Raw genomic sequence first — 22,758 nt, 5'->3', positions numbered from 1 at the left:
CTGAAAGGGTATACAATTCTAGATGGAATCAGAGGATGTTTTCTTCAGTTAGGTAGGTGTATGCTAACCCATCTGTGAAGAAAAACACTCCAGCTGTGAAGTGAATGGGCTTCCAGGTATTCTGCAGGTGCACCTGCACAGCTATAGTTACAGTCACAAAGCATGCAATACACTCATGTTACACCTGTCCAACAATGCAAATGCTTTGCTCATGCTTCACAGAGAAAGTAGACATTTTTCATAGCTTTCTCTGGTGTTCTTTTTTTTTTCTCCATAAGCAGATTAATTGCATATGAAAACCATATACTGCTGCTTCTGATGTCTGACTGTGACCAATACACACACATTTCCTCTCTGGCTAGCACACATGGCTTTATTACTGCAGTCATTGATCTGCAGTTAGACCTCAAGCAACTTCTGATGTCAGTTCTAAAGATGTAGACTGACCTAACAAAAAACAGTTCATCTGTCTAGGCTAAAATTCCCACTTGAAGTTGTTTAGCACTAAAATATCTCTCCCTGCCCCCCTCCCCAAAAAAAGAAAACAGAGAAATAACCTTTATGCCAGCATTCTGGTTGTTCTTTACAATTCCCTCCCCTCCCTATTTTTGTCATCTCACCCTAGTGCAACCCATCAGAGAGGACACAGGTCTCTGGCATAGTCTGCAAGGACCATGTGTCTCAGGAACAGGGGCAATGAGAGAGACGAAGGGGCCAATATTCAGCCCAAGGGAGGTAGCTGGGCTGCCTCCAGAGGTCAGCGCTGAGCCTGGATATTCAATTCCAGGCCATTTTCAGTGACCATCATTGAATATCCGTTTACTTTGGCCTGTTTCAACCAAGCCTATATTCAGCGCTAGTCAATTAAGTTGGAACCAGCCAAAGATAGGGCTGCTGTTGATGTGACCAGATTTGGCTGCCAATCTTAGCTGGGAATATGCTGAAAATCGGTCGATAGCCAGCTATATCGCATGAATATCACCGGATAGCCAGCTAAGTGCCATTTAACCAGCCAGGTGCCATTCCTGGTCACTTAAATGGTTTTGAATATTGGGCGGAATGTAATTAATTTTACAATTTGTCATTTTGCTTTCTGAGTGATACAGTGCTTATTTTGTCTGACTTTCTTAGATAAAGCATCTTTCCGAAAGAGCACTCTAAGATCCATTTTAATAGAGGTATATACTATGTTACTTTTTGGTCATGGCTCTACTTTTAGCACTTGATAAAAATCATGAGTAAAATGTTCAAAGTAGAATTTTGTGCTTTCTTTATGGCACATTGCAATAGATTTCAATGCAGCTGATATTCAAATGGCAGCGATCGGTGTTTTTTAAATGCTGATTGCCACTGACTAGATTAGCCCCTGATATTCAGTGCTGGGTACATGTCGGAGCACCGGCACTAAATACTGGAGACTAAATGTGATGGGGATAGCCACCGGAGCCTATGTGGGTCCCGGCTGATATTCAGCCAGAGCCCACATTAGAGTTATGCGGGCCCTGGCTAAATATCAGCCAGGACCCACGTAACTGTATTTTAACTGGAAAGTAATCCCAGTCCCCCTCCTGACCCCAAAAATACCTCCCCCTCCTTCCTACCCCCCCCCCCCAAGCCCATCACTCAAAGCACTTCAACCTCTCCCCACCCCAGAATGAGCCCCCTCCCCAATCCCCCTCATGGTCTAGGTCCCCTGGGCCTACCTCTATCCCTGGTGGTCCTGCTGGGAGCAGGCGCAGAGCCCCCTTCCTCCTGCCCCTTGCGGCTGCTGGCTGCAAATGGCAGCTTAGCCTCTCGTGGGTTAAAGGCTTTATCACAGATACTAGATTCAGGTTGGCTGTTTGTGAATGAACTGACTAGAGTCAAACATTTTAGAATGAACATCCTATAATATCCAGCAAGTAGGAATTCTTTCACTTATTTCTTAGTAGTCAGGGCTTTGCAATCTGTTATTGCTTGGATTTTACTGAACAGCTTATTCATACACAGAGGAGTAGTCTTTCTTCTCAGCTCTTCTCTCCCCACCTGCCACCCGAGGCAGCGAGGAAGCCAGCGGGGTGCTTCAGTGGCAGATTGGTGCAGTTTTGGAGAGGGCCTGAGCACCCAAGACTCTCCTCCTCCAAGTGTCTGTGCCACTGCTCATATATTGTTTCTGTTTTCCTTAAGACACATTTTATTGGGTTATTCATTAGTATCAATTCTCTCAGACTATTATACTACCTTCAGTTTTAAAAAGACTCTGAATTAGAGAGTACTTGACTGATTTCCTAGTTAAGCAGTAGAATTTTAGGAATGAATCTTTGCAAGGTTGCAGGAGCTTCTTGCAGTCCAAAGAGAAGGATGAGACACAAAACACATATACAACCCAAAGACAGTCTCTTCCTTTGATGGGTAAAGAAGTTTGACAGTGTCTGCTCTTTTGTTGTAAATATATATTTGGCTTTACCTGATTAATTATGTATTAGTCTTCATAATTCTGAATTTCTTTGTATTTGCTCTCCTTTCACCTTAACTGTTAGGTTAATTGAAGGCCCTGACAATTTGATATCATCATACCAGTGGACTCGATCTCCATGGAAACACATATATATTAATTTGGAAATGTTTTGTGTTATTATTTTGCTTTTAATTTTGTGAATTAAATAAGACCAAGACTATGAAAGGGAAATCTTTTCCACACAAAGAAAAGATTTTTCCTTCTTCCTTCCTCCTTTGCTTCTACTTGGGAAAAATTTACAGGTTTATATATGTATTGCTTTCATTACTGACTTGTATAACCATCTATCCACATCAAGCTCAAGGCGGTTTACAACAGGGTTCAACAAATCCTAGGTGCCGGTTGCCATGGTGATTAAAATATTGGACCTGGTGCCTAGGTTTTGCAGCCTAAACATATGGGCATCATGGATGGGGTTGTGGAAAGTAGGCAGCATTAGCGGCAGACTCTCTACACTTACCTCCTCCCCTCCCCCCCCCCCCCAAGTGACACACACACACACCCTCCTCCCACCCCAGTCCCCAGCCTGGCAAGTAGCAAGGCATAGATCAGAAACATGAGAAGGAAGAACAGCTGCACATCAGGCCACAGCCTGCTCTTCTGCTTCCTGGTAATGGATGTAAAATTTGACCTTTATGGTTCGAATTTTGCATTTAGTTCCAAAGCGGCAGAGAATGCAGTCCAATTCATATTTATTCTTCTGATCTTTGCTGGGCTGGGGCTGTGAGAGAGGGGCAAGAGCGTGAGAACTGGGTGTCTGTGTGCTGAGGGGAATGGGGGGGTTGAGAGAACTAGGTATCTGCTGAGGAGGGGGTTCAGGAGGGAGCAAGAGGTGAGCTAGGTGTATGTGCAGCAGGGGTGGGAAGAGGGAAAGAACTGGGTGTCTGTACTGCAGGAAGGGGGCAGGAGGAAGCAATAGTTGTTCCTCTGTGTGCCGCAAGGGTAGGGGGGAGATAACTGGGTGTGTTGAAGGGGGAGAGAGAGAGATTCTATGCGTAGGGAGGAGGGGGGATGAAGCAGTGGGGGAGAGGACCGAGTGTCTGTGCTAAGGTTCAGGAACTGGTGAGGTATGTACAGGTGAAGAAGAGAAAAAGTTGGAGAGAGGTATGGAGGCATTCTGGAGGGAGGGTTGGTCATTGGGAGACAGCTATAGGGAGGTGGGGTGGTCATTGAGAAAGAGCTATGGAAGGTGTAGTGTGGAAGGTTGGGGGTGGTGAATGAGGAAGAACTATGGTGAAGTTTGAGTTAAGAAAAAAAATGGAGAGAGAACTTATTGGGGGCCTTGTTGGAGGACAGGGAGAGAGAGAAAGTCATTGGGGGTATGGGTATCCACCCCTGGAAAGTCAGCGCACATTGAGGCATCTTAATCAGGGGGATATTTGGAGTACTATCAACTGCAGAAACACCTCATAAGGAGCACCATTACTGAGAAGGAGATTCTCCTCTCCAGTGGGAATCAGGTTCTTTTTTTTTTTTAGGGTGGGGGAAGCTTCTTTGAAGGAGGGGAAAGAGAACAGGGACTGAGAGAGGCTACTGTTTTGGGGGTGGAGGTGAAGAGATTGAGAGAACTTACAGCTGGGGACAGGGAAGTGATGCCAAGGCTGCTGCTATTCTGGATGTATAGGTGATGAACAGTAATTTTAGTCTGTGGTTGCTGGGAGTGAGTGGACCAGCAATGGGGAGAGGTTAAAATCTTCAACAAATGGGAGTGGGTGGCCAATAGAGGCTAAGGCTGCAGCTTCTGTGTGTAGGTAGATGAATGCACCATCCCACCCACCCTTAAGCCCTCATGATCAAAAGCCCTGCGCTGTTCCCTAAAAATAGCGCCGGGACAGCGCAGTGCTTTTCTGCATCGATGATCAAAGATAATGCATGCAAATCTAAGCAGCGCTATTATCTTTGATTATCATGTTTAAAGTGCAGGAGAATTGCGCCTGAGCATGCGCTCAGCACAATCCTCCCGCACTTGTTTGACAGGTCTGGGCTGTCAAAAGCCCAAACCTGTCAAACAGCCTGCCGAGGCCCGAAAAACGAGGGCTGGAGGACTGAACGTTGTCTCCAGCCCCCCCCCCCAAACCCCCAGAAAACGTTGAGGCCGCCGCCAGCAGCCAAACCCTCTCCCACCCTCCCACCTATGACGGGGGGGGGGGGGGCTGGAGGTCCCCCCAACGATTCGACCCCCTCCATGCCCAGGGAGGGCTGGAGATCCGGTGGGTCTCCAGCCCCCCCGAACCCCCATAAATCGTGGTGGCCGCCTCCAGCCAAACGCTATCCCACCCTCCCTCCCATTCAGCGACGGGGGGGGGGGGGGGGCTGGAGGTTCGGTGGGTCTCCAGCCCCCCAAACCTCCAGAAATCGTTGTGACCGCCACCCTATCCATCGACGGAGGCGGGTGGTGGGGGCTGGAGGTCCGGTGGACCTCCAGCCCACCCCAACTCCTCCCCCCCCCCCCAGCGTTCTGAATCCCAGGATGCAATAGGCGGGGCTGGGCGCCACCATTTTGCAGCGGCGTCGACAGGAAGAGGAGGGAGGCAGGCAGGCTGCGTCCCTCCAACAAAAGGTAGGGGGGCCAGCCAGGGGGGGGCGGCAGGGAGGGTGGGTGACCACGGACCACCAGGGATTCAGAACACTGGGGGGGGGGGAGGAGTTGGGGTGGGCTGGAGGTCCACCGGACCTCCAGCCCCCACCCCCCCTCCGTCGATGGATAACAGGGTGGCGGCCACAATGATTTCTGGGGGTTTGGGGGTTCGGGGTAGGGCTGGAGACCCACCGGATCTCCAGCCCTCCCTGGGCATGGAGGGGGTCGGATCATCGGGGGGACCGGAGATCCACCGGACCTCCGGTCCCCTGTTTGCTTTGGGAGGAACAGGGGCCTGCCAGCATGCAACTGCATGCTGGACAGGGCTCACCATTCCTCCCCAATGATCCGCAAAGTCTAACGCCAGCTCAGAGCTTGCGTTGATTTTGCCGCGGCCAGCGACCCAATCTTTGGCACGCTGGCCGCTGATCATTGGGGATGAATGCGTTAAGCGCTGATTAGCATGCATTTGCAAGCTAATTGCACTCAAAGCCCTTTTTAGCATGCATTTGCATGCTACTTGCGCTGAGCCCTCGAGTGCGTTGTTTCAGGCGCTCGAGGGCTCTGATCATGGGTCAGCAGCAAACACCGGCGCTAGTATGGCGTTAACAGCCTCTAGCACCGGAGTTTGCTTTTGATCATGAGGGCCTTAGTAGCTGCAACTTTAGCCTCTCCCCCACTGCCTTAACAGCCACAGCCTAAAGCCTCTCTTTATTGCCAGATGGATGGGCATTGGGGAGAGTAGTAACTAGTCTTTCATCCACTCCTTAGCTGCTACTGTAATAAATAACTTGCTGTGCATCACCTTGAGCACATTATGATTGTGTGATTTATAAACGTAGATAAATAAAAATTCCAGTCATTCCAAGTCTGACTCCTAGATTTTTGGGCTGGCTTCTAGATTCTAAGAAAAGTTGTTGAGCCTTTGTTTCCAAAATAACATAAACACAATTTCACCACAAAACCACCTAGTATAGGAGCTCTTTTACCCTGATTCTCATGAGGTTGCGTGCCTGCTGACCAGAAATTTCACAGAAGCTGAAGTAGTTGCCTATTGCTTGCTTGACATGGGCACATACAGAAAGGATGTGGGTGGGCTCCTGGTCTCAGGATAATCTGGAGTTTTGCTCCTGCTTGGCCATCTGTAAGATAAACTATTGCTGCTATTGCTTTGCCACCTTTTCAGAAATTGCTACATGATTTGTTGCCACTCTGTCAGCCACTTGAAGAGCTTTTTAACTTCCACGTTTAAAAAAATCTTTGAACAATAGATAAAGAGATGCAGGAACTGCAAAGGAGAAAGAATGCCCTTGAATCTGTACTGATCTAATCCTTTCAGTAGCAGCCCTACCATTAGGCCAACTGAGGCAAGGGCCTCAGACGGTACTCTTTATGGAGTGGCATCTTCCCCCATTTCCTTCCTCAACTCCTTTTTCCAGTCTACCTTTTTTTCTTGTTTTTCAAAAGCCGGTGGCAACATTGGCATTTCCTCTGTACTGCAGGCCGCCTCTCTAATGTGACTTCCTTTTTCCTCGGAGGCGGGTCGCAGTACAGAGGAGACACCTAGGCCGGCGGCAGGGCAGTATATGGGGATTGCTGCCGCCGCCACCTGTTGAAAACAACGAAAAAAGAAGGTGGGGGGGGGGGGGGTTGAAGGAGGAAGGATGGAAGGAAGGGAAAGACGGGGGGGAGATGCCAGGCCACCGCCGGGGGGGGGGGAGGGGGGGAGTTTGCAGAGTGTGGAAAGATGTTGGACTTGGGGGGGGGGGGGCAGGCACCACCTCATCCCTGCCTCAGTTGGCAGATTGCCTTGGGCCGCCCATGAATCCTTATATTTGATTGGTATACAGAAGAGAGCTCAAATTCTCATGGAAGCAGTGGCATTTAGTGTGATTCTTGGCAATGCAGTGAACGTTGAAGGTTAGAGGTGATTTTTGAGCACTTCGGGTCACTCACTGGTTAAAGCCAGCGTAGACAACATCTTCACCCTAGCTTCCTTTGGGTTGAAAATGTTTTCTCTGCCAGTTACAACTTCTTATTTGTTTCTGTTTTGAACAGATGAAGAATGCTGAAAACCGTCTCCCTGGCCATACAGTGGGTTCCCAGTACAGAATGCATTCCTATTATCCAGCGGCCTCCTACCTAGGACAAGGCGTTGGAGCCACAGCTTGTGTGTCGCAGATCTTCCCTTTTGAGGAGAGCCCACCATATTCAGAAGCAAAGACAAGCGGTAGGTGCTCAGAGAACCTGGGGTGCACAACCGTACTGCTGGTAGGGATTATATTCACCAGTCTTGGAGCCAGATGAACAAAGGTCCCATTTAGAATCCATCTTCATTTCCAAATCAGTAAAAATTTACCGATTTAGAAACACAGAGGGATTCACAAAGAAAATCGCGTGCAAATGAGCTGCTCGTTGCTTTTGCGACCCAGCTCATTTGCATGCGATATGGGGGAAGCAAGTCGGTGAGCTGAGCATGCGCAGAACAGTCAATTGCTATGCATGGCTGCTCTGCGCATGCTACAGACAGCTCTCATACACGCAGACAAGCTGCGTGTATGAAAGCAGTAGATGTAGCCCCTTTTTTTTTTTTTTGCAAGCACAAAAGCGCGTTTTTTTTTGGATAGACCTGTGTTGGGGCTCCCTGCCACCCCGCTGCTGCTCTGGGCTCTGAGGAAGCGGCATCAGGGCTTGGTTCCACCCCCAGCTGTTCCTGCTGCTTCCTTCTATTGGCCGGCTGACATCCTGGAACGCCCATCTCCCTGAAGATGGACTCTCATTGGCTGGCTGCTGTCCCAACTCCTCCTCCCTGCAGGGCTTCCCTGATGACATCACTCTAGAGCTGTGAGCTGATTGGATCCGAACTTCCTGGTGTCCCCCTCCAGTAGTGAGTGGGTGGGACGTTCCAGGCTGACACTGTCCAATTGGTTTAGCTCCTCTCTGTTGTACTTCTAAGTATGGGGGATGCTGTTTCCCAGCCAAGGCTGTTTGACCCTTGTCTTCCTTGCATTTTTGGTAAGTCACCATTACTTTTATGCTTTACATTTACTGCCCCCCCCCCCTCCCCATTTCTTGCCAATAAAATGTCATTTGAAAAAGAATCGTGGCATGGCTTTCAAACACGCAAAGAAGCTGCAAGTAAGCTGGTGTACTCATTTATCCCCTTCTACTTGCGACCTCCCGTTAAAATTTCCACAGTAAAGGTAGGGACTGCTTTTGTGCATGGGGTCGGAAACGGCGGTGCATCGCATTGCATGCACATTATAATAGTAATTAGCTCATTATAATAGCTTTGCATTCCGTTTTTGTTACCTGCTACCATGACAAGAAAATGGCTTGTAGAACCCTTTTGTGCATGTCCCGGTTTACTACTTGTGCGCTAAACCATCTAGAACTAGTTTAAAAACCACGTTGCTGGCTCGTTAAGTTTCGTGCATCTGGCCCTTAGTGACATGTTTTAACCTGACAATGCTGAAAGGGGTGTGTGTGTGCCTAATTGGCAGGGAGTTTACATGCTGGTGGGAGAGGGATCAAAGCAAATATTGTAGATGTAATGCACATTTCTCTCTTGTTTTAAGTACTTTTAGAGAAAGAGAGGCCAAGGTAGGTAGGATGAGAATTGCACAGAAATCACTATGGTTGTGGAGCTAGAAAAAGGTACAAAAAAAGCATAACATTTCAGTAGTGTTTATATTTAGTATATTAATAGTATTTGACCACGTTAATATCGACCATATTTTGATAATGGACAATGAATATATCATATTTATTATCTATCATCATGTGATGAGATATGCAATAAAACTAAAGCTAAATTTTTTTAGGATAGACATTTGGTAATAATTAATGTGCACACTAAAAGAGTACTTTAAGTGCTCTGAAAGCAGTTTTGCATGTAGATACTAAAACATTCCCTCCAGAGTGCATTCACTGGAGTGTGCATATTAAACTGGAAAAGTATAATGTGTACTAAATCAAAGAAGTATGGGGTGCACACTACCTACTTCTGGAAATCACCCATCCTAACTAGCCTGGTTAATATGGCAGATTTCTTGTCCTCTCCCCCCCCCCCCCCCCAACACTATTTGATCCACATGTCCCCCTATACCTATCAGAAATCCAGCTTCCAAGAAAAATCAGCCCTCCCAAGCCACCGCCATCTACCTTCTCACCCACTATGAAGCACATTCCCCACCTGTCTGAAGCCTTGAGCCTCCTCCATCCCTCTGAAATGAGGGATCACCGTTCCAGAGGGTCACTCTCTTCACAGGCAGGAACAGTGCAAAAACTCCCTGCTTGCCCTGTTGCAGTCACCTGTATCTGAGCTAGACTGTGCCTCACCACATGTTGCATGAAGTGACACCTAACACCTTCATTTAGTATCTGCAATATTTTCCCTCCTGCTTGTGAAAAGGGTGAAGGCTCCAGAATGGTGAGTGGGGGAAGTCAGGGCTTAAAGATGAAGGAGAAGGGAAGGGGGAAATGGGACTTAATATACCACCTTTCTGAGGTTTTTGCAATTACATTCAAAGCGGTTTACATTTCCTTGTCATCAACAGCAGATGAATCCATTAACTGATGTGTTGTATCCACCCACCAGCAGGTGGAGATGTATCCACCCACCAGCAGGTGGAGATAGAGAGCACTGAAAAACCACAGTGACCTTGGACGGCTAGCCCCTTCTGCCTTCAGTATCTCTCTGTCTCCCAGCAGGTGTGGACATCGCTTGATCAGCTCCTGGAATTCTGCCTGGGGTGGCTCCTGTGCTTTGCCAGTAGAGCGGGGGTGTTGTGGGTGATGGTGCCCCACTTTGAAAGCATACTTGGTTTTGTTCCCTGTCCCTGCCTTACCCCACCCCCCTCCTCCCGGAGTCCCTCATTTGCTGCCTGCCTCCAACTTTCCTCACAGTGTAAAAAAAAAAAAAAAGGGAGCGTTTTTACAGCGTGGCTGTTCTGAGGCTTTCTCCAGAGATTCTGATTCAGTGCAGCTTGACCGGAGCTCATTGACTCGGTCTTCTGAGGTGAGAGTGGTGCCCAGCTCCTCTGGAGAGATTCCCGCGGACAGCGTTCTGTGCAGGGTAAGTTTTGGTGCGAAGCCGCCATTTTATTTCTATATTTCCATCCGTGCGGGCGATGGCTGCTGAAGGCGTTAAGCGCTGCTTTCAATGTGGTAAATGCAAGTCAGCAGCGGGGCTTTGCAGTACGTGCTCTCTAGACGTTCGTGCTAGTACGGGCATGGAGAGCGGTGATTCTTCCCACTCAATGGAGCTGGCAGCGGGCGCCATTTTGGAAGCGCCGTGTGTCTCGACCCTTGCGTTTGCGGAGGAGTCTGAGTGCAGGGGGATGCCTCATTCTGAGGCTGCTAGAGGAGCTCCTTCCTCCGCTTCTCCTAATTCGGGGGCGGAGGGCCAGGGTGAGTTTTTCTCCCCTGAATTTGTGCTGCTGATGCATAAGGCCTTTACATTAAAAAGAACTCTGCCGGAGGCGTCTGACACCGCATTGTGGGCTGGATTCCCTCCAGGTTTTGATAGTCCAGTGTTGGCTCCTGAGTTTCCTACTTCCCCCGAGTGTTGGACTGACGCTAAACGTAGACGGGTAAATTCCCCGTCTGACGGTGGCGCATCTCCCTTGTCCCCCCTCTGGTCAGGTTGTGGGGAGTCTGAGGAGTCTGATAGGCCCTCATGGACGGATGATCCAGATGAGGGTCCCTGTTTGCCACAGGATTTGGATGATCCTAAAGCGGTACGGATTTTCCACCACGACGAGCTGCCAGCGCTCATTTCTGACGCCTTGCAGGCCCTTTCTATTGAAGATCCGGCCGAGGGCGTTGCCTCCTCTGTTAATCCTAGGATGGCTAGTACCAAGAAGCCTTCTCGGGCTTTTCCTGTGCATGACTCCATCCAGGAGCTTATTTCAGCTCAGTTGTCTGACCCTGATGGGCCTTTGAAGGTAGCCAGGGCTATGAGTCAGCTTTACCCTCTGAGTGAGGATCACTTGGCCCCTTTTGGGATGCCTAAAGTGGATGCATTGGTCACGGCCGTGACTAAGACCACTCCCACTGTGGAGGGAGGAGTCGCTTTGAAAGATATGCAGGATTGGCGGCTAGAATCCGGTGCTGAAGTGGTCCTTTGAAATCTCGAGCCTTTCCTTAAGGGCGGCTATTTGCAGTTCCTATGCAGCCCGTGCCTGTCTTTCCTGGTTACAGCAGGCGGTTGATCAGCCCGAGGATGGTGCGAGTTCCCTCTCTGAGGTTGGTCTGCGTATGGAATCTGCCCTGTCATTTTTGGCTGATGCCCTTTATGATCTGGTCAGAGTTTCGGCTAAGCAGATGTCTGTGGTGGTGTCTGCACGCCGCCTTGTTTGGCTGCGGTATTGGGCGGCTGACATGGCCTCTAAGCAGAGACTTGTGAGGTTACCCTTTCGGGGCCTTCTGTTATTTGGAGAGGAATTGGAGAAGATTGTTAAAGACCTAGGGGACTCTAAATCCCAACGGTTACCTGAGGATAGGCCGCGGCCTTCTTCCAAAAGTCCTGTTTTCCCCTCCTCTTCCAGGCCACATTTCTGCGAAGCTCGCAGGTATCGCCCGGGGCACTCTGGTGGGTTTTCTCAATGGGCCTGTTTTCAGCAGAGGAACTTCTTTCGCTCGGACAAACGTTTCGCAGCAGCTGGCCAACTGCCAGGAGTTCAGGGGCATCCTCCACAATGATGGGACGCCGGTCCACTCGTCGATTCCTGCAGTAGGGGGTCGTCTTTCCTTCTTCATCGAGGAGTGGACCAAGATTACTTCGGATCAGTGGGTCTTGGACCTGATCAGAGAAGGCTACCGATTGGAATTCGGTGCCCCGGTGAGAGACGCTTTTTTGGAGTCCCGATGCGGCACTGCCGTCAAATGGGAAGCGGTAGAGGAGACCTTGCAAGTCTTGCTGCACCTCGGAGCAGTGATTCCGGTGCCTCCCGTCGAATGCGACTGCGGTTGCTACTCCATTTATTTTGTGGTCCCTCGGAAAGGTGGGTCTTTCAGACCGATCCTTGACTTACGAAGAGTCAACGAGGCCCTAAGAGTGCAACACTTAAGCATGGAAACCCTGTGCTCCGTCATTGCTGCAGTACAGCCAGGAGAGTTTCTCACATCTCTGGACCTAAAGGAAGCGTATCTGCACATTCCTATTTGGCCTCCGCATCAGCGGTTTTTGCGGTTTTGGGCCAACATTTCCAGTTTCGGGCCTTGCCTTTCGGCCTGGACACAGCTCCCCGTACCTTTTCAAAGGTGATGGTGGTGGTAGCTGCATTTCTCAGGTGAGAGGGTATCAGAGTTCACCCATATTTAGACGACTGGCTTATCAGGGCGGATTCAGCAGACGAGAGCCGACTTGCCACAACCAGAGGTATAACTGTTCTGCAGACTCTGGTCTGGGTGATCAATTTGCCCAAAAGTCACCTGACCCCCTCTCAGTCTCTCGAGTATTTGGGGGTCCGGTTCAACACGGCTTCGGGGTTCGTCTTTCTCCCCGACCACAGGTGGTGCAAGCTTCAGAATCAGGTCCGTCTGCTCCTGTGGATGCCTCGCCCTCGAACTTGGGACTTTGTTCAGCTCCTGGGGTCGATGACGGCCACCATGGAGGTGGTTCCCTGGGCGAGAGCTCACATGAGGCTGCTGCAGATTGCTCTGCTTCAGCAATGGTCTCCGATCTCCCAGGAATACCAACGCAGACTATCGTGGCTCCCTGCAGCCCGGCACAGTATGGATTGGTGGCTCTCCTGCGACAGGGAATGCCGCCAGGGTCAGTGGATGCCTGTGGAAGCGGGATGGTCCATCAAATCGCTTGGAATTAAGAGCGATATTTCAGGCTCTGCTGGCCTTCCACAAGACTCTGAAGGGGCTTCCTGACCGGGTGCTGTCGGACAACAAGGCAGCAGTGGCATACATCAATCGTAAGGGCGGCACTCATTGCAGGGCCCTGGCCGCGGAGGCTGCTCAGATTTTCCACTGGGCCGAGCTCTACTTGGATCTGCTGTCCGCAGCTCACATAGCAGGTCAGAGCAATGTGCAAGTCGATTTCCTCAGCAGGAAATCAGGGACGCAAACAAACTGGGCAACACAATAATAATGGGGGATTTCAATTACCCGCATATAGACTGGGTTAATGTAACATCTGTACACGCAAGGGACATAGGATTTCTTGATGAAATCAAGGACAGCTTCATGGAACAGCTAGTTCAGGAGCCGACAAGAGAAGGAAAAATACTAGACTTAGTCCTTAGTGGTGCTCATGATCTAGTGCAGGGGGTAACGATACGAGGGCCGCTTGATAACAGTGATCATAATATGATCGGTTTTGATATTGGCATTGAAGGAAGTGAAACTAGGAAATCAAGTACGCTAGCGTTTAACTATAGAAAAGGTGATTACGACAAAATGAGAAAAATGGTGAAAAAAAGACTGAAAGGAGCAGCTCGCAGAGTAAAAAACTTGCATCAGGCGTGGATGCTGTTTAAAAACACCATCCTGGAGGTTCAGGACAAATATATTCCACGTATTAGAAAAAAGGGAAAAAAGACTAAACGTCAGCCGGCGTGGCTAAACAGTAAGATAAAGGAAATCATTAGAGCCAAAAAACAATCCTTCAGAAAGTGGAGAAGAGAACCAACTGAAAGTAACAGGATAGATCATAAGGAATGCCAAGCCAAATGCAAAGCGGAGATAAGGAGGGCAAAAAAGGACTTTGAGAAGAAATTAGCGTTGGAAGCAAAAATACATAGTAAAAATTTTTTTAGATACATTAAAAGCAGGAAACCGGCCAAAGAGTCGGTTGGGCCGCTGGACGAAAATGGTGTTAAAGGGGCGATCAAGGAGGACAAAGCCGTAGCGGAGAAATTAAATGAATTCTTTGCTTCGGTCTTCACCGAGGAGGATTTGGGGGGGACACCGGTGCCGGAAAGAATATTTGAAGCGGGGGAGTCGGAGAAACTAAACAAATTCTCTGTAACCTTGGAGGATGTAATGGGTCAGTTCAGCAAGCTGAAGAGTAGTAAATCACCGGGACCTGATGGTATTCATCCCAGAGTATTAATAGAACTAAAAAATGAACTTGCGGAGCTACTGTTAGAAATATGCAATCTGTCCCTAAAATCGAGTGTAGTACCGGAAGACTGGAGGGTAGCCAATGTTACTCCGATTTTTAAGAAGGGTTCCAGAGGAGATCCGGGAAATTATAGACCGGTGAGTCTGACGTCGGTGCCGGGCAAGATGGTGGAGGCTATTATTAAGAATAAAATTGCAGAGCATATACAAAAACATGGACTGATGAGACAAAGTCAGCACGGATTTAGTGAAGGGAAGTCTTGCCTCACCAATCTAATGCATTTTTTTGAGGGGGTAAGCAAACATGTGGACAATGGGGAGCCGGTTGATATTGTATATCTGGATTTTCAGAAGGCGTTTGACAAAGTGCCGCACGAAAGACTCCTGAAGAAATTGCAGAGTCATGGAATCGGAGGTAGGGTATTATTATGGATTAAGAACTGGTTGAAAGATAGGAAGCAGAGAGTAGGATTGCGTGGCCAGTATTCTCAGTGGAGGAGGGTAGTTAGTGGGGTCCCGCAGGGGTCTGTGCTGGGTCCGTTGCTTTTTAATGTATTTATAAATGACCTAGAGATGGGAATAACTAGTGAGGTAATTAAATTCGCCGATGACACAAAATTATTCAGGGTCGTCAAGTCGCAGGAGGAATGTGAACGATTACAGGAGGACCTTGCGAGACTGGGAGAATGGGCGTGCAAGTGGCAGATGAAGTTCAATGTTGACAAGTGCAAAGTGATGCATGTGGGTAAGAGGAACCCGAATTATAGCTACGTCTTGCAAGGTTCCGCGTTAGGAGTTACGGATCAAGAAAGTGATCTGGGTGTCGTCGTCGATGATACGCTGAAACCTTCTGCTCAGTGTGCTGCTGCGGCTAGGAAAGCGAATAGAATGTTGGGTGTTATTAGGAAGGGTATGGAGTCCAGGTGTGCGGATGTTATAATGCCGTTGTATCGCTCCATGGTGCGACCGCACCTGGAGTATTGTGTTCAGTACTGGTCTCCGTATCTCAAAAAGATATAGTAGAATTGGAAAAGGTACAGCGAAGGGCGACGAAAATGATAGTGGGGATGGGACGACTTTCCTATGAAGAGAGGCTGAGAAGGCTAGGGCTTTTCAGCTTGGAGAAGAGACGGCTGAGGGGAGATATGATAGAAGTGTATAAAATAATGAGTGGAATGGATCGGGTGGATGTGAAGCGACTGTTCACGCTATCCAAAAATACTAGGACTAGAGGGCATGAGTTGAAGCTACAGTGTGGTAAATTTAAAACGAATCGGAGAAAATTTTTCTTCACCCAACGTGTAATTAGACTCTGGAATTCGTTGCCGGAGAACGTGGTACGGGCGGTTAGCTTGACGGAGTTTAAAAAGGGGTTAGATAGATTCCTAAAGGACAAGTCCATAGACCGCTATTAAATGGACTTGGAAAAATTCCGCATTTTTAGGTATAACTTGTCTGGAATGTTTTTACGTTTGGGGAGCGTGCCAGGTGCCCTTGACCTGGATTGGCCACTGTCGGTGACAGGATGCTGGGCTAGATGGACCTTTGGTCTTTCCCAGTATGGCACTACTTTTGTACTTATGTACTTATGATATCAAATCGACCCAGTGGAATGGGAACTGGCAGATCCCGGTTTGGATCTAATGGCGTCAAGTGCAAACGCCAAAGTCCCTCGCTTTTTCAGCAGAAGGAGAGATCCTCGCTCGGTGGGGTTGGATGCTGTGGCTCAACCCTGGCCCTCCAGCCTCCTATATGTGTTCCCTCCTTGGCCCTTGATAGGGCGAGTCCTTCTGAGGATTCGACTGCACCGAGGATTGGTGATCCTCGTCGCTCTGGATTGGCCAAGGCGTCCGTGGTACGCAGACCTTTGTCGGATGCTGGTGGAGGCTCCACTCCCGTTGCCTCTAGTGCCGAACCTGTTAGTTCAGGGGCCAATGACTATGGAGGATCCCTGCCAATTTGGTCTTACGGCCTGGCTCTTGAGCGGGCACAATTAAGAGACAAGGGCTACTCTAACAAGGTCATCTCCACTCTCTTGCAGGCCCGCAAGTGGCCTACTTCCGCCGCTTATGGTCGGATCTGGCGCAAGTTTGAGGCGTGGTGTGATTCAAAAGCAGTCAAACCCACGCGGGCTACAGTGTCGTCGGTCCTGGATTTTTTGCAGGACGGCCTACAAAAAGGCCTGGCTTACAATTCCCTTCAGGTTCAAGTGGCAGCGTTGGCATTCTTCCGAGGGAAAGTCTTTGGCTTGTCCCTTGCTGCTCATCTGGACATTGTCCGATTTCTCAGAGGGGCACTTCGGCTCCATCCTCCTGTGCAGTCGCCGTGTCCGGCCTGCAACCTGGGGCTGGTGTTGAAGGCTCTTCAGCGTTCACCTTTTGAGCCACTTAGACGAGCTTCTGAGAAGGATGTGACTCTCAAGACAGTCTTTTTGGTGGCCATGGCATCGGTTAGACGCGTATTTGAGCTCCAGGCGCTTTCCTGTCGGGATCCTTTTCTCCAGTTCTCGGAGTCCAGGGTAACGGTACGTAGAGTGCCTTTCTTACTGCCTAAGGTGGTTTCAGCGTTTCACCTGAACCAACCCATTTTTCTACCTTCCTTCTCTATGGAGGACTTTCCGGATTCCTTTGGGCAATTGCGTCTTTTGGATGTTCGCAGGGCTCTGTTGCAGTATCTACAGATGTCAAATGACTTCAGGACTTCTGATCATCTTTTTGTATTGTTGCGGGTGTACGGCATCTAAGGCCACTATAGCCCGTTGGCTCATGGAAGTAATTTTTTCTGCATATATGCTTTCAGGCGTTTAAAGCGCATTCCACGAGAGCGATTTTCTCCTCGTGGGCTGAAACGGGTGTCCTTTCTCTTCAAGAGATCTGTCATGCGGCTACTTGGGCTTCTCAGCTCTCGTTTGTACGGCATTAGAGGCTGGATGTGGCAGCGAAGCAGGATACACATTTTGGGGCGCAGGTGCTTGCTCGCGGAGTTGCCTGTTCCCACCCTACGTAGGGAGTGCGTTTGTACATCCCATCAGTCAATGGATTCATCTGCTGTTGATGACAAGGAAGGGAAAATTAGGTTCTTACCTTGGTAATTTTATTTCCTTTAGTGAACCCAGATGAATCCATGATCCCTCCCTGTCTGACTTTGTTTTTGTTGTTCAGATCCTTCATGCAGATATCGTATCGCATCAGGAGGAGTTGAAGATCAGTTCTCAAGAGTTTCTACATGCTGTTCTGTTGCAGGAGGTTGAGAATGTCCCTCCTTTGTTGGTTATTGCTCCAGTTCTGGGGCGTTTGTTCACTGTGAGGACAGTTCACGTTATTTTACCTTTCTTTCTCACTCTGCTTTGGAAGTTTCATATACTGAAGGCAGAGGGGGCTAGCCGTTCAAGGTCACTGTGGTTTTTCAGTGCTCTCTATCTCCACCTGCTGGTAGGCGGATACAACTCATCAGTTAATGGATTCATCTGCTGTGACTAAAGGAAAGAAAATTTCCAAGGTAAGAACCTAATTTTCCCATATTCAGGTACTTATTTTGTACCAGGGCAATGGAGGATTAAGTGACTTGCCCAGAGTCACAAGGAGCTGCAGTGAGAATTGAACTCAGTTCCCCAGGATCAAAGTCCACTGCACTAACCACTAGGCTACTCCTCCTAGTGAAGGGGAGTTGTTTCATATTTGGGTAGAGCTGGGGTAATTAATGGCTATTGGATGTGGGGATCGGGTGGGGGGGAGGGTTGATTATCACTGAGAAGAGAGGAGCTCACAGGCTGTGCTAATTGTCACTTTTAAGAGAGACAGTTAGCGTGGGGGTGGGGGGAAGGGTTCAAGAAACAGCCACTTGCATACCAAAGACTTAACAGCTGCTCTGAGGTAAGTGTTACACATTTTCTATGTTAGAGACTACATGGGGAATAGCATGTAGAAGACAGCATAACACACTATTTCCTGTGCATATGTTCAATCCTCTTTTGGACTTTACTGAATGTTTCTTCATTTCCATGTGTGCATACACTAATTTTCAGGGCCAGCATTAGACATGCTGGGGGTCAGGGCAACAGTTTGGAAAGGGGTCCCAAAGTCTGTCAGTAGACGAAGCCTCCTTATAAGCTTTAGGCAGTCTTGGGGCATGAAAACCCAGGGCAATTGCACAGGTTTTCCCCTCCTAAAACTGACCCTGCTAATTTTGGTGTATATATGCAAGCATCTTTTGATAAGTTTACCTGAAATTTGGTGCAGACACTATGATTACATCTTTTCTGCTAGAACTTATTAGAGGAGGGGAGCTGTGAGACCCAAAGGCCCATGTTCAAATCTGTTTCTCTCATTTATTGCATGGACTTCCAGCAGTTTATACAAATACAAATATAAGCCACTGAACAGGTTGTCTAAAGGGTCACTATTAGTGTTAGCAAAAATAGAATTTGAAGCTTGGTACAGCAGCAAAGATAAAACATTAAAGCAGCAGGATTGATCTATCCTACTGAGCCCAGAGTTGCTGTTAACTTCAATTTACATAGTTGTGCTGCTGCTTAGTGGCTGTTACCTCAGTTTAAATTGTTTTGTGGCTACTTCAGTTTAACCCTTTAGTGTCCAATGTTCCCATCAATCTGTTCCCATATGGCTTATTACGGGAACATTGGACACTAAAGGGTTTAAAACAGCTTTGTTGCTGCTGCATCACAGTTGTCCACAAGTGTCAAAGGCGTAGAGAGAAAAAGCTGAGCTGTTACTGGAAAGTAACCACTTACTTGCTTTAGTGCAGTCTGTGGACAGCTAAACAAGATAAATCATAGGGTCTGATATTCAGAGGATTTATGCTCCTATGTCAGACCTATCAATTCTCCCACTTTAGATAATCTCCCATACTACTGCCACCATTGCTGTTGCTTGTCTCATTGAGCAGCAGCAGCGGCAAACCAAGAAGAAGAAGGAACAGGGCTGCAGTATTCAGGCTCTGTCAGTCCTCTGCCCCCTCTGGAAAAAAGACACCAGATTGAAGGGGAGGAGAGAGAGAAGTGGGAGATGCTGAATGGAAGGAAAAGGAGAAATGATGGATAGGAGACGGTGGATACAAGAAGGGAGAGAGAAGATGGGGCGAGAGAGGGGAGTTGCTGGCTGGAAGGATGGAGAGAGAGAGATGGGAGACTGGATGGAAGGAGAGAGACTGAAAGAGGGGAGATGCTTGATGGACAGAGAGAAAGGAAAGATGCTAGACAGAAGGATGGAGAGAGAAAGAAAGAGGGGAGACACAGGATGGAAGAAGGGAGAGAAAGAGGGGAAACTGGATGGAAGGAGGGAGAGAACGAGGGGAGATGCTAGAAGGATGGGGACATAAAGAGGGGAGGCGCTGGATGGAAGGGTAGGGAGAGAAAAAGGGGAAATGCTGGATGGAAAGGGGGGAGAAGATAGAATTAGTGAAAGATTGGAAAATAAGGGGCATGGGGAGAACCAGGGTGAGGAAAAAAATGAAAAGCTGTAGGTAGACAAAGTAAAAAGAGGGAAATTAAAGACTGAATAGTAAGAATGAATTAAATCTGCACAGAGAGGCAGAAAAATAAATTGAAAAACATTGAAAGAAAAAGGACGAGAGAGAAAAATGACAAATGGACAGGAAACCCTGGGAAGAGAGTTAAGAAAAGACAATGGAAAGCAGAAGCCAGAGACTGGGACCAGCAGAATTAAAAAAAGAAAATTGCCAGACAGCAAAGGTAGAAAAAAATAAATTTATTTTTAATTTAGGATAAAGTAATGTGGTAGCTGTAGGGTGGCATTGCCCTCAAGGACACCCAGGAAAGGAAGTTGGAGTCCACTCTAAAGCTTTCCTTTGAGATTGCAGGTTTGTCTCTCCAGGCCTTTGTTTGTAGCTCATATGCTGCTCGGGCTTGGCCTGGGTACAGCGGGCGTTTGATAAAACTGTCAGACGCAGAAAATATCATCGTCCTGGAATTTACCACCTTGGAGACAGGGCTGGTATACTTAGCGGACTTCCTGTATGATTTGCTCAGGGCTTCAGTCAAGCAAGTCATGTTGGCAGTCACAGCCCGGTGGCTCATGTGGCTCCAACATTGATTGGCAGATGTGACCTCTAAACAGCGCCTTTCCAAGCTCCCCTTTTGGGGTAAGCTTCTTTTCGTGGAGGACCTGGAAAAGTTTGTGAAGGGGCCAGGTGACTCTAAAGGTAAGCACTTGCCTGAGAATAGGCCCCGCGTCTCTTCAAGCCAGTGTCAGCCCTGCCCTCGGCTGAAGGACGTGATGCATTACAGGCCCAGTCTCCTCAGCAGACTTCCCGAATGACTTCTGCTACCCACAGTTCCCAATGATGGGGTTCCAGTCCACTCTTCCCCTCCGGTCATTGGGGGGGGGGGGGGGGGGGGGTCGTTTTTTCGAACAGTGGACCAAGATAACGTCGGACCAATGTGTTGGAAATACCAGACAGTTACAAGTTAGAGTTCAACTAAACTATAACAGGTTTGTTTTTTTTTTTGACTCCCTGTGCAAAGTCGTACAGAAGCAGCAGGCGGTCGCTGGCATGCTTTGGGAACTTGTTTTACTAAGGGCGATTCAATCGGTTGCAACCCCAACGGGGTCACTACTCCGATGAAGGGAGGTTCCGTTCGACTGGTATTGGACCCCAAGCGGGTGAATTGGTCCCTCAAAGTCCGCCACTTACTTCCCTGGATCTCAAGGAGGTGTACTTCCACATTCTGATCTGGCCGCTGCACAGGCACTTCTTGCTCTTTGCTGTGCTCGGACCTTTTCTAAGGCAATGATGGTGATGGCTGCCTTTCTCCATTGGGAAGGAATTTGGCTCCACCTGTACTTGGGCTATTGGCTCATTAGGGCTTTGTCCTTTTAGGAGAAGCCATAAGAACATAAGAGTAGCCATACTGGGTCAGACCAATGGTCCATCTAGCCCAGTATCCTGTTTTCCAAACAGTGGCCAAGCCAGGTCACAAGTACCTGGCAGGAACCCAAATCATGGCAACACTCCATTCTACAAATCCCAGGGGAAGCAGTTGCTTCCCCATGTCTATCTCTAGCAGACTATGGACTTTTCTTGCAGGAATTTGTCCAAACCTTTTTTTTTAAAGCCTGACTGTTACTACTTGGGTGATGGAGCTGTTGGGCAGGTTGCAGCTGACTCAGTCACTGCAGTATGTGAGAGTTCTGTTCGACACACTGGAGGGTTGTGTCTTCCTGCTGGATCACAGGCGAATCAAGTTACAGGGCCAGATTCAGGCTTTGCTCCAGCTGCAGGCCCCTCGGACATGGGACTGTGTCAAGGTGCTAGGATCCATGGCAGTGTCTTTCGAGATGGTGCCCTGGGCCACAACTCATATGAGACCTCTACAGCTCTCACTCCTCTCCTGTTGGTCCCCAGTGTCTCAGGACTGTGCCCGATGCCTTCACTGGTCCCCTCAAGCAAGGGCCAGCCTATGCTGGTGGCTGCAGGTGCGCCATCTTTGTTTTGACATATTGTTGCAGATCCCTCAGTGAGTTGTGGTGGTGATGGATGCCATTCTTCGTGGCTGGGGGGCTCATTGCCTCCACAACTCTATTCAGGTGGTGTAGCTGACTCTCCAGTCCTTTTAGGAGGTGCTCCAGGGGCATCCAGTCCAGGTTCTCTCGGACAATCAGACCGTGGTGGCTTACATCAATTGACAGGGCAGCACATGCAGTGTGCCACTCGCGCTAGAAGCTCGTCTCCTCCATCAGTGGGCGGAGTGCTGGGTGTCCCTGCTTTCTGCAGCACATATTGCTGGGGTGGACAATGTGCAGGCAGATCTCCTCAGCCGGACCTCCTTGGATCCGGGGGAGTGGACATCGTTGAAAGAGGTTTTTCACCTCATCATGCAAAAGTGGGGCACTCATGATGGATCTTATGGCATCCAGATCCAATGCTCAGGTTCCCTGCTTTTTCAGTTGCAGGCGGGAGCTCGGCTCTGTGGGCATTGATTCTCTGATTCATCAGTGGCCGAGTACCGATCCCCTGTACGTCTTCCCTCTCTGGCTGCTGATCGGCGAAGTTCTTCAAAACATCCAGTTCTATCCAGGTCGGGCAATCTTAAGCTCCACGTACTGGCCCAGGAGATCATGGTATGTGGATCTGGAGCTCCTCTTTGTGGATACTCCGTTCCGTCTTCTGATCCAGAAAAACCTGTTGTTGCAGGGTCCAGTACCCATGGAGGATCCCTCCCCCTTTGCTCTTACGGCCTTCTTGAAAGGGTGTAGTTGAGGAGGAAGGGTTACCCGGAGGTGGTCATTGCCACATTGCTTCAGGAGTACAAGCTGTCTACCTCCTCGGCATATGCGTAGGTCTGGTGACTGTTCAAGTGCTGGTGCTATGAGCGAGCCCTTGTGCTTCTCCGTGCATCCTTGTCGCAGATCCTGGCCTTTTTGCAGGATGGCCTCAAGAAGTGACTGGCGTATAACTCTCTTTGGGTTCAGGTGCCGTGTTGTCCTGCTACAGGGGGTGCCTCTCCCATTCTTCTTTGGTGGCTCATCCAGACGTGGTGCGCTTCCTTCGAGAGGGGGGGGGGTAGTCCTCCTCCATCCCCCAGTGTACTCTTCTTGCCTGCAATGGAACCTTAATCAGGTGC

At 48.9% G+C, this 22,758-nt stretch overlaps 1 protein-coding gene across 1 annotated transcript in view; it reads left to right on the top strand.

Moving 5' to 3' along the window:
• Positions 1-22,758, top strand: part of DMRT1 (doublesex and mab-3 related transcription factor 1) — a 327,363-nt gene that overhangs the window by 176,667 nt on the left and 127,938 nt on the right. Inside the window, exon 4 of the mRNA XM_030192377.1 lies at positions 7,134-7,305. Within this exon, the coding sequence (XP_030048237.1) occupies positions 7,134-7,305 (172 nt within the window). The remainder of the gene's footprint in view (positions 1-7,133; positions 7,306-22,758) is intronic.

The sequence above is a fragment of the Microcaecilia unicolor genome, chromosome 2, assembly GCF_901765095.1.
Source record: "Microcaecilia unicolor chromosome 2, aMicUni1.1, whole genome shotgun sequence".
Lineage (NCBI taxonomy): Eukaryota > Metazoa > Chordata > Amphibia > Gymnophiona > Siphonopidae > Microcaecilia > Microcaecilia unicolor.
The sequence above is the reverse complement of the archived record's forward strand: the minus strand, read 5'-3'. Positions and strand labels throughout refer to the sequence as shown.